General features: G+C 39.5%; 1 protein-coding gene across 1 annotated transcript in view; it reads left to right on the top strand.

Moving 5' to 3' along the window:
* Positions 1 to 17,412, top strand: part of ntn1b (netrin 1b) — a 64,310-nt gene that overhangs the window by 22,002 nt on the left and 24,896 nt on the right. The window contains exon 3 of the mRNA XM_030140156.1: positions 11,936 to 12,124. Coding sequence (XP_029996016.1) covers positions 11,936 to 12,124 — 189 coding nt within the window. The remainder of the gene's footprint in view (positions 1 to 11,935; positions 12,125 to 17,412) is intronic.

Raw genomic sequence — 17,412 nt, 5'->3', positions numbered from 1 at the left:
CAGAGCCGGGCTCATAAAAAGGAAGGGAACGCCCCCCATGACATCACCGCGTGCTGTACATCGAGGCTAGCGGACAGACTCATTCCCACACCGAGAGGCGATCTACACAGAGAGATGAGGCAAAGTGTCACGTGGATAGAACAAATGCACACACAAAAATACACAACTATTAATCAAGGGTAAGAAAGAACAAATGGATCCCATTAGCAGTGTGTTCTTCTGCTTCACCAGAGAGGTTTGGGGCATACAGATGACCTCATTAGACCTCCCAAAAATAATAATAACATAAACATGGAGAATGTTGATAATAAGCAGTGTTGGGAAGACTCCTTATGAAATAAAACAGGCTACAGACTGCTAACTACTCTGTTAAAAATACAATTTAAAACTGTGTTAAAGGTTGAATGTTCAAGATTTAGGGGACTCTATCTTCAGAAATGGAATGTAATTGTCATAATTATGTTTTCATTAGTGTATAATTACCTTAAAAAGACTTGTGTACTTTCGATTGAACAGTTCATGTCTGCAGAGGAAGCAGGTCCCCTTCCATGGAGTCCACCAGGTTTCTACAGTAGCTCACAAGGGACAAACCAAACACCAGCTTTAATGGTATTTTCATGTTTTTAGTGGTCACCACATATTCTGCTCCCCACAGCGAAGGGCGTTGTGAGACAAAGGATATGCAGTTGGTTGCAAACTGCAAATATTACACAATAATTACTTTTTAATGACTTTTTAATAAATGTTTTAAATAATAAATGGCAAAGCAATAAACATCAGAAGCCCTAAAACCATACATTTTAACCAGTATAACAGTGCTAGAATGTGACTTTATAAAATGAAAAGTACAGAAAGTACAGAAAACATTTCAGATTATGAGGGAAATATTGTTGAATTTCCAGAACTGGAATAAATCAGACCAGTCAAAAACACTGCTTTAAAGTTAAGGCCATACTGACATATGCATGGAGCCTGTTTAGATGTACATAGCCACCCTGTAGAATTGTGTTCTTCAGATTACAGGTACATTTCAGTTAAATGACCTAACACCATTAGATGGAACTACTGATGAGGATTTACCTTTTTGCAATGTATCTTTAACAGTTCTATTTCTAAAGATGAACCAAAGTGGGTTGAAGTTGTTGATTTTTCTTTCCTGTCCACAGGGAAATTTCAAGTTGGTCAGAGGTCAAGCTCAGTTATACACTCCCATGGAAGTGATAGGTAGAAAGTGTTTTTTCCAAGGACCCAGGAGGGATGATGATGATGATGATGATGATGATGACGATGATGATATAAGAGCTTAAAGTGACATTGTCTAAATTGAACATGTCTCTCTACACCTTATGGCAACAGAGGCCTGAGATGCAGTGGAAGCCAATAATGAAATTTCATTATTCTGACTGGTGGGCTTCTACTTAGCTTAACATTCACCATCTGATATATGTCTGAACGAATTGGACAAATTTCTACAGACCCCCCCCCAAGAACATGCTGAGGCTGGGGTGAAGTGGCAAAGTGAGATGGCTTTAGATAGCCTTTCATCATGACGATGACTCAATTCATTAACCTGTCTTATCCCTTTTCATCTCTTATCTGGTCTCAGGCCACAAAGTCCACTCTTGTGTGGTTTGGCAGCTCCTCAGAGGTGAAAGGTGAGCTGAGTGATGGGTCATTATGTTCCTCTGTGTGCTGTTGTGGTTGCAAAGCAGACGTACCTCCCCACAGGCAACTGAGGTGTTGCTGCCAAAATGGTCATGAAGGTGTCATTAGACTGATAGCATCTGTCTTAGTACCAGCAGTCACATGCAGCTCTGGTACTCTGTTAGCTTCTGCAATTGAGGTTATTTCTCAAGTAGATAGTAGAAATGGGATGCCTTACTTGTCAAAGACCAAATGATGTGATAGGTTTCTCAAAGTCCAATAGGCCAGGTTAATGAAATTGCGAGTTGACTGTGTAGCCCCAAATCTGCATTTCCACTTAACCAAATTTGGCAGCCAAATTTTCACATTTGGTCTTTTGGTACACGGCTGAGCGAGCAAATACAGACTGCAATTAACCTGAGATGGTTGGCCACCTGGGTGGGCAATGTTCTGGAGCCTGGAGACAAATGTGACATGATGAGAGACTAGTCATACTGGTCACAGAGTTGGCTTCTCTAACAACTTTGGTGGATTCTGAGACCAAAATGGCATTTTCAGACAGACAAATCAGGAGATAATTACCTTTGATTTGAGCGCCTTCTCTAAAAATTTTTTATAAAAAGTAGTCAAAGCCTCTGAGATGTCACCCGTTAGTTTGTGAACCACTGTGTCAAAGCCTTGAGTTTGACATTTTGTCTGTAATCATTTTTTATTTGGAGACAACGCTCGTATTAGGATTTGAAGGTGGAGCTGGGGAAGAGCAAAGAAGATTAGCAGAAGTAAATATATAGAGCATTTTAATACCAGGGTGTATTTCTACTGTAAGGCTGGACATTTTAATCTGCTGTCTGTAGGGACTGACTCAGTTTTGGAGCTAATCTCAAGTGGTCATTTGAGGAACTGCAGAGTTTGGTGCTGGCTTTTATTAACTCTGGCTACATACTCAAGCAATAGTCTATGCAAGTGTTAAAACTGACCAACTTTGTGCAGCAATAGGCCAAACAGGTATCTAATAACATATACTTGTAGCTACTGTCATATTTTATACTAGTTATCATTGAGTGTGTCATTGTCATTGAAATTTACAGCTCAACTTGTACATTACATTTATCAGATGTTTAGGTAGCATGATGCTATAATGGTTAGCACTTCTGCCTCATGTTCAGAAGTGTTCCCACCCTGTCGATTTCCCCTGCCATTAAAAAACAGACAGGTTAATTGGTGCTGCTCCTCATATGCTAAGTGCTAATACTAAGTGCTAATGCTAGGTGTTGTGTGTGTGTGAGTTAACCTTTAACATTTAATTTACTCATAATTAAGAATGAAATGATACACTGAACTATGCAACCAGTCTTTCCTAATACATAAACAGGTGACCACGTTGGCTGAGCAGAATTTAGTGTCACAGTTTCTATTTCATCCAGTGTAGCAGCAGGTTCACATGGTTCATTAACTTCAGGATGGTTTGAAGAATAGAAATGTATATAATCCTGGTCCTGTTCAGCACATGGTTTCCTTTGCTGGGTCCCAAAGTGAAAACAGAAGAAAGAAGTCTACACGCACAAAACTGGCATCAGTCTTGTTTAGCAGAAAGGTGCAGCAAAGTCAAGTACTCTCATTTCTCAAACATCCTCCTGCCTCCTATATGTGTCTTATTAAAACCATGTCACATATACTAACTCCTCATGTTCCAGCAGAGTTGTTTGTCTCTGTCGTGCCGTCTCTTCTTTGACCTGATCAAAGAAAGAGCTCTTAAAATTATTTTCATCTTGGCATACTTTTTTTGATGCTGTATTTGTTTTTGCAACACCAAGGTGATGTGCTTGCCATCGATGAAGCACTTCTGAGAACTTGTTGCGTCAAGCTGCTCTGTTCTGTGCGAGATAAAAATCTGCCTCTAACGGCTCCAAATTTTTCTCCTTTCACTGTTTACATTTTTGCCTCGAGTAGACATCATCAAAAGCATTCCGGAAACTTGCAGAAGGATTCGTCATCTGGAGAGCTTGTTACAGAAGAGTTTTGTTGTTGTCCTCATCAAAATCCCATCAACTGCAGGAAAATATTTACTGTGGGGAGTGTGTGTCTAGTGTAAAAAGCAGCTGAGGGTAACGGATCATGGCACTTGGTTTTTGTGTTTTTGCATCGCTGAATCCAATGAGCTTCACCACAGAAATTCCACAAGTACTAACTATAGAAAAGGTCTTTTTGTTGGGTGTTACTTCAGTGATGATAGTGATAAAATTTAGGCTGAGTTCCTCTTTCAGAACTAGAACTTTTGACTCAATACACATTTTTGGATCTGGATCAACAGAACCACCAGGACACAATGGGAGAACTAAGTCCGGCTGTGATCACACACTAACATGGTCGATCCAGTTCTTACTGTGGCCCAGTTCCACTTTGCCGGTCCCCGGTCAGACCTGGCCTGTTCACATTCTGTGTGTAAAAGTGTTGCTTTGACAGACCGTTCTGCGCAGATTCAGATCACACAGACAGACAGACAGTTCAGCAGATGCAAACACAGGACGGCAGTGAGTCGCCATAAACTGCCATATTCAGTCATGTGTACAAGTCTATGGTCCACGCTGATGTCAATACAAAACAAAATGAGGGCCATTATGTTTCTCCTAACCTGTGAGTTACACCAGTAAGCTTAGCTCAGCTCCCCATTTTATCAACTCTACTGCTTTTAGAACCCATGGATTCCCATGGATTCACGGGTGAACATGCTAGTTAAAGTTGTACTGCAGTATCTGACCATTTCTTCAAATTTGGCACTCATGTTCACTTATACACAATGATGACCTGATAATGATGACTATGATCAACTCTCTTGTCTTAATGTCAGAAGTTGATATTTTAAATAAAAAATTAACTCAGTAGACTAGAGAGTCTGTCACCAACTACATGAACAGATTATGATGCAGGGATTTTGGACACGTGATTAAACATAAAGTTCTTATTTTTGTTATTTCTACTTTTCTTTTTTACTTACTCATTCTCTACATCTTTGGTGACCTACTGAGGACTAGCTCTGTCCATAGTCTGTTTTCTGTCAGTCCATGTTTCTGTTTCATTTCATGCTATATTATACAGGGTGTCCACAAAGTCTCCTTACAATTGAAAAAAAAAAAAAAATTATTACAAAAGTAATTGTTGAGATATATTAATCAGATTTGTTTTATATTCTCAGTGGTTATTAAAGTTTTTAGTCACATTGTGGGATCATGTACAATCAAATCACTGGTCCATTTTTCTTCAACAAGAAATCAATTACTGCAGATGTTTACCTTGACCTTTTGACTGAATATGTGTCACCACAACTGGATCACCTTCAACCAACCAGCATTTTCCAGGTAGATGGTCCACCACCACACTGGGGACTGCATGTTGGTGGGTTCCGAAAGCAAACATTTCCAGACCGCTGGATTGGAAGGGATGGCCCAATTCCCTAGACACCTCGTTCACCAGATATCACTCCCCTGGATTTCTTCCTATGGGGTTATGTCAAGATATCATGTATCGATCAAAGAAACAGGACATCAATGACCTGAAGCTAAAAATCACTGATGCCAATGCCACCACTGGTGAGGCTATGCTACAGCCAATATGGCAAGAAATCCAGTACCATCTTGATGTGCTTCGTGCAAATAATGGTGCCCATAGAGAGGTGTATTAAATGAAGAAAAAGACTTCAATATCTACTTTTCATTTTGTAATAATTTCCACAGATGTGTCTATTCATTTGCTTTTGTAATAAATTTGTTAAATTGTAAAGAGACTGTATATTGGTTGATTGGTGATGTAGCCTTTGTATGACATGTGACTTTTCTCATCCTCAGTCTCCATGGCTTGAATTCTTCTATGTAGATCAGCTGTCAGTGTCCGTGTCCCACAAGACAGAAAAGAGGCGTGTATCAGTCAGATCCTACAGCTGAGTGTGAGGTTGTTGTTCATTCCAGATGCGTTTCAGTTTTGTAGTTCCCTGTACCATGCAGACCGTCTCCAGCTTGTCAGTCTTTAATTTGTTGTCAGTGTTGATGCCACTGGTGTTGTTGTTCATCAGTTTGGTCTTTTCTGCACTGAGTTTCCATGTTTAAGCTGCTGATGACTTGTCACGATGTTCACCCAGGATGCAAAGCTGTTTTCGCTGCTAGCTAACCCATCAATGTCATCAGCAAAGCACAAGTTGGTGATTGTTCTGCCGCCAATGCTGACTCTTCCTTCATGTCCTTCCAGAGCGGCTGTCATGGTTCTTTATATTATATATATAGTATGTCTAACTTCAAACAAAAGGATTTGCCATAACTTCATCCATCAAAGTGCCATTGTAAATCTTTTTTTAATACACTTAAATAAAAGGTGCAGAGGCACTTAATAACTCTCCTGACGCTGATGTTCTGAAACATCACCCACATATAGACCACAAATGTTATGCAAGCATTGTATAATCTCTGCACACGGTACAGGGAAGGCTTCGGTAAGTTTGAAACGCTATGACCAGGAAGAAAAACACGTTTGGCCTATACTATAGAGCTAGTAAAGATATTTCACAATCCATATAGTTGTACTTCTGTGCGTGTTTTTGTATTTGTAAATAACCGACTTTTGTCAAAAATATGTCTCTGTAATCTGTTAAAAATGTGCTGTTGTCATTTCCTCTGATCACAGACAGCGATGAGACGCATCATCAGTTCAGAATCTGCACAGGATTACACACAGTGAGAGAATAATTGGCCCTGGATAAACAACAATTGTGCCAGAATTCTTTCCTTCTCCATCTTCGAGGAAGCTGTGAATTCTTTGTAACGCTGATCACACAGATTGTACACTTCAAAATCCAACACCTGTTGACAGGGCTGGTAAATTCCAGCAGTTCATCCATAACCAAATTTCATTAGCGATCATCACATACACAGACATTTGATTGTTTCTGAAGTGGACTCTCCTCTGTAGACAGGGCGAGAAAACCGCCTCCACCGAGCTGTGGGATGTGTAATTTCCATGCAGTATGCACACCCACCAGCAGCACTTCCTTGACTAAGCCTGATAGATGGCACTTGAACATAAATAGATTGGAATAGCATAGCTGTAAGTAGGCCCTTGAAAGCAAATGAAAGCAGACCAGAAAAGACACCTTGCTGCTCTGGATGTCCATCAAAAAATCAGAGAAAGCAGATCATCTGAAAAAAATGTCTTTAAACTTGATATATATTATTTTACACTTAAAAATTGTTTAGTTTAACTTTTAAGAACTTGAATGGGAATTCCACGGAGCGGCAATTTCACTGTTTCTTTGTGAGTGCTGAACCCAAATGTCGCCTTTACCTCCATCCATCGGCTATACTCATTCTATAAAACAACCCTGGTGGAACTGTATAATTTTACCTTGTAGTTATCTAGCTTGTTTTCTTGCTGGATCTGTGAGAGATCATTTTTGCTTGGTCGCCATTCCCACAATGCACTTTGCAACAAAATTTCTGAAAAGGCCCGAGTGACGTTTCAGTTTGTTATGTAAACTGTGTTTATGATGGAGTCATCTTCAAAGTTCCGAACGACTAACTAAAACAAATTTGAAAAAAAAAAATGTGATGAAAGCCATACACTGCTTTAACCTTGCTTTTGTGTTTCTGGTCAAATCTGACCAATTTTAACTTAAAATATTTAACAGAAATATTTGTATTAATATTTTTATTGAGACAAGTCAGAACTAAGTAAATGCACAGCTGAACTAATGGTTATCATTTTATCTTATTTTTAAAGTCTGTAAGAAACTGTTTCAGAGCTACCTTGGCTAAAATTTTACTCAAACTCAGCTTAATCACTTGTTTGGTTTTGGTTTGATCTACAGAACTACAAATAAGCTTTTATTGCTGGATGATATGCTTGCCTGTGTGTCTGATTTGACACTGTTTTTGGCCATTTGAAGACTGGATTTGATGAGATTTTCAACAGTAAGAACAATGTGGCATTTGGAGTGCAAAATAAAGTAAAACAGCAAATGTTAATTTTGTGCTTATGAATAGAGAATTTATCAGATATTTAATAGAGAGAAATTATTCATGGGGTAAAACAATGTGATCAAACAGTTTTTAGGCTGAATAAAAGGGTCCAGTTTGGTTTGTGGAACACATGACCTACGGGTCTCTTTCTAAGATGCATATTATTATATTTTAAGTTGCCAATTTGACAATTACAGCGACATTCCTGTAACATTTTCCCAAGATTTCCAGCTACTTAAGATAGTTCCTTCTTTCCTTTATCTGTTCACTACTACCCTCCCTAATTCATTCCAAATGTGCAGCTGCAAAAAATGTTTTTAAAAAAAGCGCATAATGTCCCTTACACCAAGTTACAGAAATACATGTAGGACATTAAATCATCCACATCATGTGGTAGGAGAGAGAAACAGAGGTATTTAACTGTGGAAATATTCCACATTATTTTTTGCCTTTTTTTAATATCATTTTTATTACTCTGAACCAAGACAGAACTGAGATCAGAAGAGAAAATCTATCTCTGCTCTGGATGTTTACAATGGAGCAGGTCTTTGTTATATAGAATCATGAGCAATGATAATGATTGACAAATAAAGCTATGACGTTCTGACATTGTATAAATGGTATGCATTTGCTGCAACTTCTCCAAAGAAGTCTTATCAGCACTCAAGTTACTGTCACCACTGGACATCTACTGTGGTGAGTGTGTGAGCAGTGTGGGGGTGTGTGAATGAGATAGCACAGCGCTCATTACAAGAGCCTGGGGACAGCTGGAGAGATAGCCCTTATTAGTAATCTCATTACACACACATACAAGGAAGTACCAGGTTCATTTCACCTTGTAACCACATAATTCTTATTACACACAACTATATTTTTGCACATTTATTATGTATATTTCTTTAATTATCATACTGAGAATATATTTTCTAGTACATATTGTACATATTTGGTGTGTGTGTGTGTGTGTGTGTGTGTGTGTGTGTGTGTATATATATATATATATATATATATATATATATATATATATATATTTTTTTTTTTTTTTTTTTCTATTGATAATTCCTTCCCTGCTACTTTTTATTATACTTGAATTGCGAACTCTAACACCCACTCATTTCCCCCTGGGATTAATTATTCAGATTTTTGATTATTGATTCTGATTCACGTTAAAGAGTCAACAAAGTTATCAGATTGTCTTTACTGGACCTGACAAGTAGACCAAAAACAAGACTCTAGCTGGGTATAAAAAAAGTAATTGTGTTCTTTGAAGTGCAGTGTTGCAGCAAACACACATCTGTCTGTGAATATTTTGGAAGATGAAAGTGCGGTACCAGCATTGAGTTTCTTCAGTGCTGAAAACTAAGCACATTCCATTTCCTATTCATGAAAAAGACCCCGTTGCATTTTCCCTCACACTTCCCATAAGAGGAGATAACATCTGGGATAAGAAAGTAGTAAAGAGTTAAGAGGGAAAGAGAGGAGGGAGTGTGTGTGTTTCTGTTGTTGGTTGAGTGTGTTGGATCAGCCCTGGGGAGGGATGTGTGGGAGATAAGCCTGTGACAGCTGCCAAACACCTCTGTTTACGTGTGTGTGTGTGTGTGTGTGTGCGTGTGCGTGCATGCGCGCGTATGCATAGGCCCCCCATTCAGGAGAAGTGTTTCTGAATCCCAGCCACCTGCCTTCTCTGTTCCCCTGGCAGGTGTGAGTCTGTTTGTACGTGATTTAGAGTGCTGATGAACACGGAGCATATGTGACAGTCTTATCGCCTGCATCTCCCTGTAATAACATTAAGATGGAGAGATTACCCAAATGTGAGGAGCAGCTAGGGCTGAACGGAGTGCCCAAGCTTCATGAGGGAAACAAGTGACCTAGACGCAAAAAAACGACATTTACACAAAGATGGTGACAGTAGAAAAAAGAAAATGCAGCGATGCATTCGTGTGTGAAGAATATGAACTTCGGGGTCAATATTAACGAGAAAAAATAGCAACGACAATAAATCATAGAATAGAGCAGTTTCTCAGATGTGTGGGAGAGCGGAAGAAAGTTTTCCTGCCTGACATTACCAGAGGTCAGAGGTTAAATTCACAAGCAGGTGGCCAAATGAAGGAGAGCCTAACCAGGACACGTTTTTTTAGGGTTTATTATTCTCAAGCTAGACCATCTGTTTCAATAACCTGTTGAATTAATATGACAAATTCAACCATAATACGGAGATTTTGTCATGTATTTAAAGTCAAAGTATTTTCTCAGGATCTCCGATGACCACACTTGGCTCTCTCCACAATTGCAAAACATTGTGTGTTGAGTTCATCGCTGTCATATAGCGTGCTCATATTTCCAAAATGTCATCTTTTCAGGAGCTAAGAAAAACAGCGCCATTCTTCTGCTTGATGACAGCGCATTTGGTTCCATGAATTGGAGGCTTTGGGGTTTCTCAACTGACAGGGGACTGTGTAACCATGCAACTTGAGTGAAAACATGAACACCAGCAAAACTGCACAACATGAGAGTCTTAAAAATGTACAAAACTGTGCATTAAATGTAGCCTCTTAATATCACTAAGGATTAGGGTTATATTTTAACTACAGTTGAACAGATGTAACTTAGGTTGGACTTGGACCACAAGTTAAACACTGTGCTCATTTACATGACACAAAAAATCTGATAACTGGGAGATAATTGTAATACAGTAGAAACTTGCAGTTTCAGAGTTTAATTCATTCCATAACCAAGCTCTTTTGTGATTTACACATTTTACAAAAATCCATTTTCCCTATTGAAAGTAACTGAAATATAATTAATCCATTCCAGTCCCCCAAAATCACCCACAATTTCTTTTATTAAGGCTTTTTAAAACAGAAAAAGTGCAGTTAGAAGGAAAAAAAAATAACAATTATGAAAACATAATAAAAGACAATGTAAAAGAAACCAACTGGTTTTGTTAACTTATGGCAATGGCTAGTGCCACAGTACTGTGGCACGACATATTGGTTTGTCCATTGCCACAGAGCCAATCAAATGATTCCAATTCTGCACTCTGAACATTGTCCCAGTGGCTGATTTATATTCATCAAAAACCCTGGCAAATTCCTTATATGAGGCAAAACAGTCGCCCCGTTTCATGTTGTTTGCCTACATGCTGAAACTGAAAGAGTGAATAGGCACACAAACCAGCTTCCAGTAACTGGTACCTAGCCTTTTCCTGTTACCAGATAGGCACATGGCATGCAATGCTTATTGCCACAGTACTGTGGCAGCAGGGTGGCAGGTTACAGGTTACCAGTCTACACATGATATAATGAGGGCACTGATTCCCACAGTACTGTGGCAATAGCGACTTCGTTAACTTATTTACCTTACAGATGGGATGATCTGTGCTCAAAGAAGACAGTGGAGCTTGTTTGGAAAGAGAATGTCCTTCCATGGAGAATTTCTGGCATTTTCCCTCTCACTTCACTTAATTTGTGAAGTTTAGCCTCACTTTCTTCACTACCTACACTTGCAGGTCTGCTCACAGGACAAGTGCAAGCTTAGCGCTGACTAGTGGCGGCTAGTATGAATCACGCTCATACTGTGGATTTCCACTTGTATTTCAAGACAAAAATTTCTCAACGGTGACTCATAAAGCAAATTACTCATATAATAGTGCACTCACCTTGTGAGGTTCTACTGTAATTGGATCTGATACATTTACATGAACTTCAGAAATCCGATAATTGAAAAATTCTACTTCACGTTTCAGTCCATTATTGGATTTCTTTCAGAGTTTGCACGTACATAGTGACTCAAACTTCCTATCATTGTCTTCAACTCACGTTTGACTACTTAACTTTCATTCTCTATCATTTCATGTAAAATAATGAAATAAATCAGATTAACAGCTTTACATGCACAAAGACATTGGAATATTGGGGAGAAATCCAGGTGTATTAATCAGTTTTATCATAATCAGATTACTGCTCTTATCTCACATTAGCATATCACATTATGCTGTTTACATGATCACTTAAATAATCTGATAACTCTAGAAATCAGATGATGATCGGAGTGTTAGTGTGAATGCAAACAGGCTCATTGAAACTAGATGTTCCCTTTCAAATGGAGTCTAATACCAACATGTTGGTCATGTAATTCTTCTTTGGCTTATCACATAAGAAAGAACTGCATAATGAACATGTGTTAGACTTCCACAAACACAGTGGAAAAACAGTGGATGTACAAACAGTAAAGGTGTTACGTCAAAGACAGAAAGCAGAGTGTTCATTATCCTGGATCTCTCTTCACAGCCTGCCACTGTAACCTCCACGCCCGTCGCTGTCGTTTCAACATGGAGCTGTACAAGCTGTCAGGTCGACGAAGCGGCGGCGTCTGCCTCAACTGTCGCCACAACACAGCAGGACGCCACTGCCACTACTGCAAAGAGGGTTACTACAGGGACATGACCAAGTCCATCTCTCACCGGAGAGCATGCAAAGGTAACAGGATATGAAAAGGCCATTTTTGTGCAAAATTTCAGGTAAAATTTTATTGTGTTATTGATTTGTCAACAATTTTCAGGATATAATTTTGCATTACATGGGTTTTTGGAACCACACATGACCATATGTAGACAAGAGGGAGGAGAGCAAAAGTGACACCGAAGACAGTCCAGAAATCACACAGTGTACCAAAAAGAGATGATATGCATTTGGATCTTGTGGGTTTCTCTGCTGTCCACCCCTCTAGGTGACCAGCCCCAGTCCTGTCCCAATTGGAGATGTGAACAATTCTTTAATTGGACCTATTTTCCAAAAGCCACATATCTTTTCTTAACATTTAAATCTTATTTTTCAGACACAGATCAGCACAGAACTGACATTGACTCTGAGGCCTGCATCTAATTTAGCAACACACAAAACTGTCAACACAAACATCTCTTTAAAGGAAGTAAAAATAAGGCACAAAATAATAATCAAAATGGAAAACATATCACCAGTGAAATGCATATTAGTTCTCAACTGCACCAACCTGGGAAACATAAAATGTAGCCAGGACGTTGTATACATTATACCTTATTTTTGATATAGACCAGGGGTGTCAAACTCATTTTAGTTCAGGGGCCACATTCATATTCATAAAAAGTTGTTAAAATTGCACATATTTTTCTTAAGCCATTTCAGGTTGTTTGTATTTGTTCATTTTATTGTAACAGGATGTTTTGTTTTGTAAATATCTTCAAAATATAATTTTACCTTTTTCCCAGTAAACCAAGGAGAAAATGTGGAGTTGTCATTATTTATAGGTTATTATGTTATTATTTTACTCGAGATAACATTGGGTTGTATGTGGCCCCTGAACACCTTCAACTCTTGATATTTTCAGTGCAATTTTTGCACTTTGCGAATTCATCCTGGATTGTACCCTTTGGTGGGCCAGTTTTGGCCCATAGGCCTTATGTTTGACACCCCTGATATAGAGGACCAATAGGCTAATGCTAGAAGTAACTTATTCAGGAAATGCTGTTAAAAGTCAACAACTTGTATGATTAAAACACGGTCCTTTAGATCTGAAGGAAGTTTCCACAGGTCTTTCTATAAACAAATACAGCAACTGTAACTGACGGAACAAATTGTCTATCATATTTGTCAATCAGTGCTCACACAGCAGGCATGATGGCCTTCCATCAACCTTAAAATCCAATTAACTGAGGAATAATTTACAAAAATTTACCACCTGTACATTTATTGGAGCGTTAAGGTAACACTAATGAGTCCATAATGACTTCTGGCTTTGCTTCCATGATGGCTTTAATTTCAAAACAAGACTTAGAGTTTAGTTCCCCTTGTGTGAAACTGAGGAATAAGCCTTAGATAAGCCCTCCCTACACACACTCTCCATTCACCAGGCCCCTTTTCACACTTCAGGTACTGAAGGAATTCTTTCAAAAGTTTGGAGAATAGCACCCACCTGTCCCAGTGTCAGTGAACTGACCCGTGCAGCTCCTGAGCTATTTGGGGTCCCGTGTGGATCCCTGACAAGACAAACATAACAAACAGAGCAGAGGTGTGAGCTGATTCACTGAGCAGAGCAGTGGAAACAACGCGCTAATCGTCCCGCGCCTCAATTCATTCTTACAACACACATACACATGTGCGAATAAGCACAAAAAAACACACACACACAGGTGTGAGCATGTATGTCAGGTTTGGGACCAAGCTGCTGAGGATTAATGTGTGGGGAGACAAAAGCTCAGCTCCTTCTGTGTTGGAGTACCTCAGGGAGTAAAACCAGGCTCCGAGGCCCTGAGTAAACAAACTGCTGTCAATCAGTCACTCTGTCTTCACACTCACAAGCAAAACAGTCCATAGAAGCATTAAAAAACATTTCAGTACATGCAGGAAGAGACAGATTTATGCACAGGCTGCAACAAATGTTTTTAGAAATCTCGAAGTTTAGCAGAAGAATCAAACAATCTTCCTGCATGCCACTGGACATTAACATCACAACTGTTACCACACACTCATGACAAATGAGCGACTCTGGGCTCGAGGCTCATATTGTGGTCTTCAGCCGCATCCACTGCTGAACTGTGATTGGCTGGTGACAGTGTCTCAGGATGCCTATCCTCCAGTGCCCCCTTTTCTTGGTACACCGCTGGCTGTTTAAATGCAGGAGCAGGAACATGATATTTCCTACTGCATGCCACAACAGTCCCCCCATAGTAATTCACTCTGACTCACTCAGCTCACATCAAATGCAAAGCAAAGGCGTAAGCGACAAACAGAGGCTGAAAAAGTCCATCTTTTATGATCAGACAGTCACACAGAGATCACTGAATGCTGGGCTTGATTTACTCCATGTGGCTGAACAGAACCTGATATATCATCCACACTTAAAAATGACAAATGGTTCTTTGCAGTGTTGTTTCACACTGCCAGCCCAAACATTTTTATAAGCTATATTTGGGGAGTAGTTAAGTTCAAGGGGGCGGAGCTGGGAGCAGGTTAGGTTCAGGATGTAGCAACATCCATAGATCTCCATGAAGTCTTTCCAAACAGCTGGATCAGTAACCTGAAGCCCCTCTCCCCATCTCTCTCCCTTCCTTCCCCGAGCTCTGGGATCAAACCCAAACAGCCTGATTGCTGCCATTCTCCTCAGGTGACAAAGTCAGAGAGATGTGACATCAGTTAGAAATCGCTGTATTTATTGTTCAAATCAGCCAACCATCCCGCTCTGCTGTTGTTGGACAGGAAATACAGCACCGCGCCAAAGCTGCCAAAAGGAAGTCTGCTTTCATTCTTCGACCCCTCCCTCTTCCCCAGAACTCTCAAAATGGACCTCCGGACAATTAGCTTATAGGCAGTGTTTTAGTGGGAAAAAAACTGTACTATAGTACGCCTACATCTCTAGTGGTAGCGTGGAATGCCTTATGCTTTATTTCCCAGATTAACAACTTCACCCCTCATCAAGCGCTGTGTAAACATGGCTCTCAGAGAACCACCGTGCCCCTGCCCCCCCACTGCCCTCCTCCCCAACCCTGCCCCTATAAGAGTTTGTTTTTTCCCCTCTCGACCCCTTGGCAGTCCAAGCCTTTAACCAGACGGAGTGAGTCCACAGAGATGAAGCAGAGTTATGCTTCACTTCCCTGAACACCTCAGCAAATATTCAGCTCCACAGGCCCCCCACTGCAAGGCATGAAATTAATTAATGTTCCCACTTTGGACTTTAAGCCTGTGGTTTTCCACCAACAAGGGACTTTGAGATTGCAGAGTGCACTCCACCATATAGCAAGTATAAAAGTATAAAAAAGTATATAAAAATCTGCTACGCATTCTCACATACTGATGCCTGATCAGGGCACCACTTTTCAGTTTTCCTCAGTGAAGTTCAAGGACACAGTTGTGGTTTATGCATAAAAACAACTTGGTTAAGGTTAGGAAAAAATGGTCAAAGAGAGAAATGCAAAAATGAACAGAATAAAACAGGGCATGAACTCCTGTGGGTCCACAAGCTTTGATGTTCCACCATAACCTTCTCCAGACGCTTCCTTCAAAGGTTTTTGTTCACTTCACTTCACTTTGTTCAATTTTTTTTACTGTTCCTATGGGAAAACTTTTCCTCATCAAGAAGCACTGGGTTGTCACCGAAGGTGCCTGCGGACTAGGTCCAAATCTATTCCAGTACCTGACAGGAGAATTGACCTAGCATATATGTGTTTGATGGCACGAGAAGACAGAAAATACATGCAAACTCCACACAGAAAAGCCCTGGGAGTCAAACTCAGGTCATCAACCAGCCTCTGTCATTAATTACCAATATAAGTACTTGTATTAACTTTTTTTTTTATCAATATTTTCCCTGTTGTTATAAAAACATACAATTAAGGTAATACCAATGAAAACAAGAAAAGTACTCGGAGAGCGCAGACCTCCGCCAAGACAGATCTGCCTCCCGTGCATGTTTGTTTGTTTGTTTGTTTGTTTGTTTGCTAGCAAGATAACTCAAAAAGTTATGGATGGATTTTCATGAAATTTTCAGGAAATGTTGATTCTGGCACAAGGAAGAAATTATTAAATTGTGGTGGTTTGGGGGTGGGGGTGGGGGGGGCAGGGGAGCTTTTTGAGTTATCTTGCTAACAAACAAACACGCATGCACGCATGCACACAAAGCAAAGCGATCACAATACCTCCTGGCAGAGGTAATGAATAAGTTGGCAAAAATACAAGAATTTAACCAAATAAAAAGTGAAGACAGTGCTACATTACAGAACACTGAAATATACTGTTGTATCACTAAAGAAGAAAGAAGTTGCTCATGTGGAAGCTGCACAAGATGATCTAAAAATGGTTGCCAAATATCATAGAATTTGTTTGTCCATCATATGGTGTTGAGTTTTCTACATTTGCAGTACTATATTACTACTACATTAGCTTTGGCCATGCCTTGAATTGAGGGGCAGTTTCTGATTTTCAGAGTCTTCAATCTATGACTATAGATTGACTATTCCATGGATAATACTAATCTGTGCAGAGACACTGTATCTTAGTAGAAACTGAGATTACCCAAACTCTGCCATTTCTGATTTAGGATTAAACACAAACATTTGTCAGAAAACCACTTAAATACTTTGCAGGAGAACTTGTACAGTTTTGAACATGTCCAGATAAAGTTTACCAGGGAGCCTTCAGCAGATTTGCATCAATCACATAATGAAGATATTCTAGGATCAATCTTATGTTGTTTCATTTTGGAATAATGAATTCTGTACATCACCTTAAACTGAACTAACTCCATTAAAGGGGCAGGATTAGATTCTACCAAGTTTTCTCTCCCAAACATCAACATCAATCTAGTTACGTTAACTTCTACTGAGTTCCTTTCTTGTCAAAAAATGATGCTGTAGGAGCACAAAATGGGTTGAAAACGAATGCCGGGAGGTCATGACCAATCATCAACATGTGATGACTTGAACCAACATTATACAGGGTGTCCCATAAGTCTCCATACATAGGAGACATAATACATTCCATACATATATGGTTCTAACATGTATTTCTTTATATTTCTTCTTTATAGTTCTTCAGCAGTGGAGGACACGCATTGAAATGTGTTCCCGACAAAATGGCAGTCATATAGAGCATATTATATAAATAAAAATGGTTTATGTCAAGAAACGTTTATTTTTCCTATGTATGGAGACTTATGGGACACCCTGTATTGCCTAATAAACACAGAGTAAGAATAGTGTTTCCAGCTTCTTGGCCTAATATGAAAATATAATGAA

Source organism: Sphaeramia orbicularis, chromosome 8 (genome assembly GCF_902148855.1).
Source record: "Sphaeramia orbicularis chromosome 8, fSphaOr1.1, whole genome shotgun sequence".
NCBI lineage: Eukaryota > Metazoa > Chordata > Actinopteri > Kurtiformes > Apogonidae > Sphaeramia > Sphaeramia orbicularis.
Note: the sequence above shows the minus strand (reverse complement) of the source record. Positions and strands in the feature narration are given on the sequence as shown.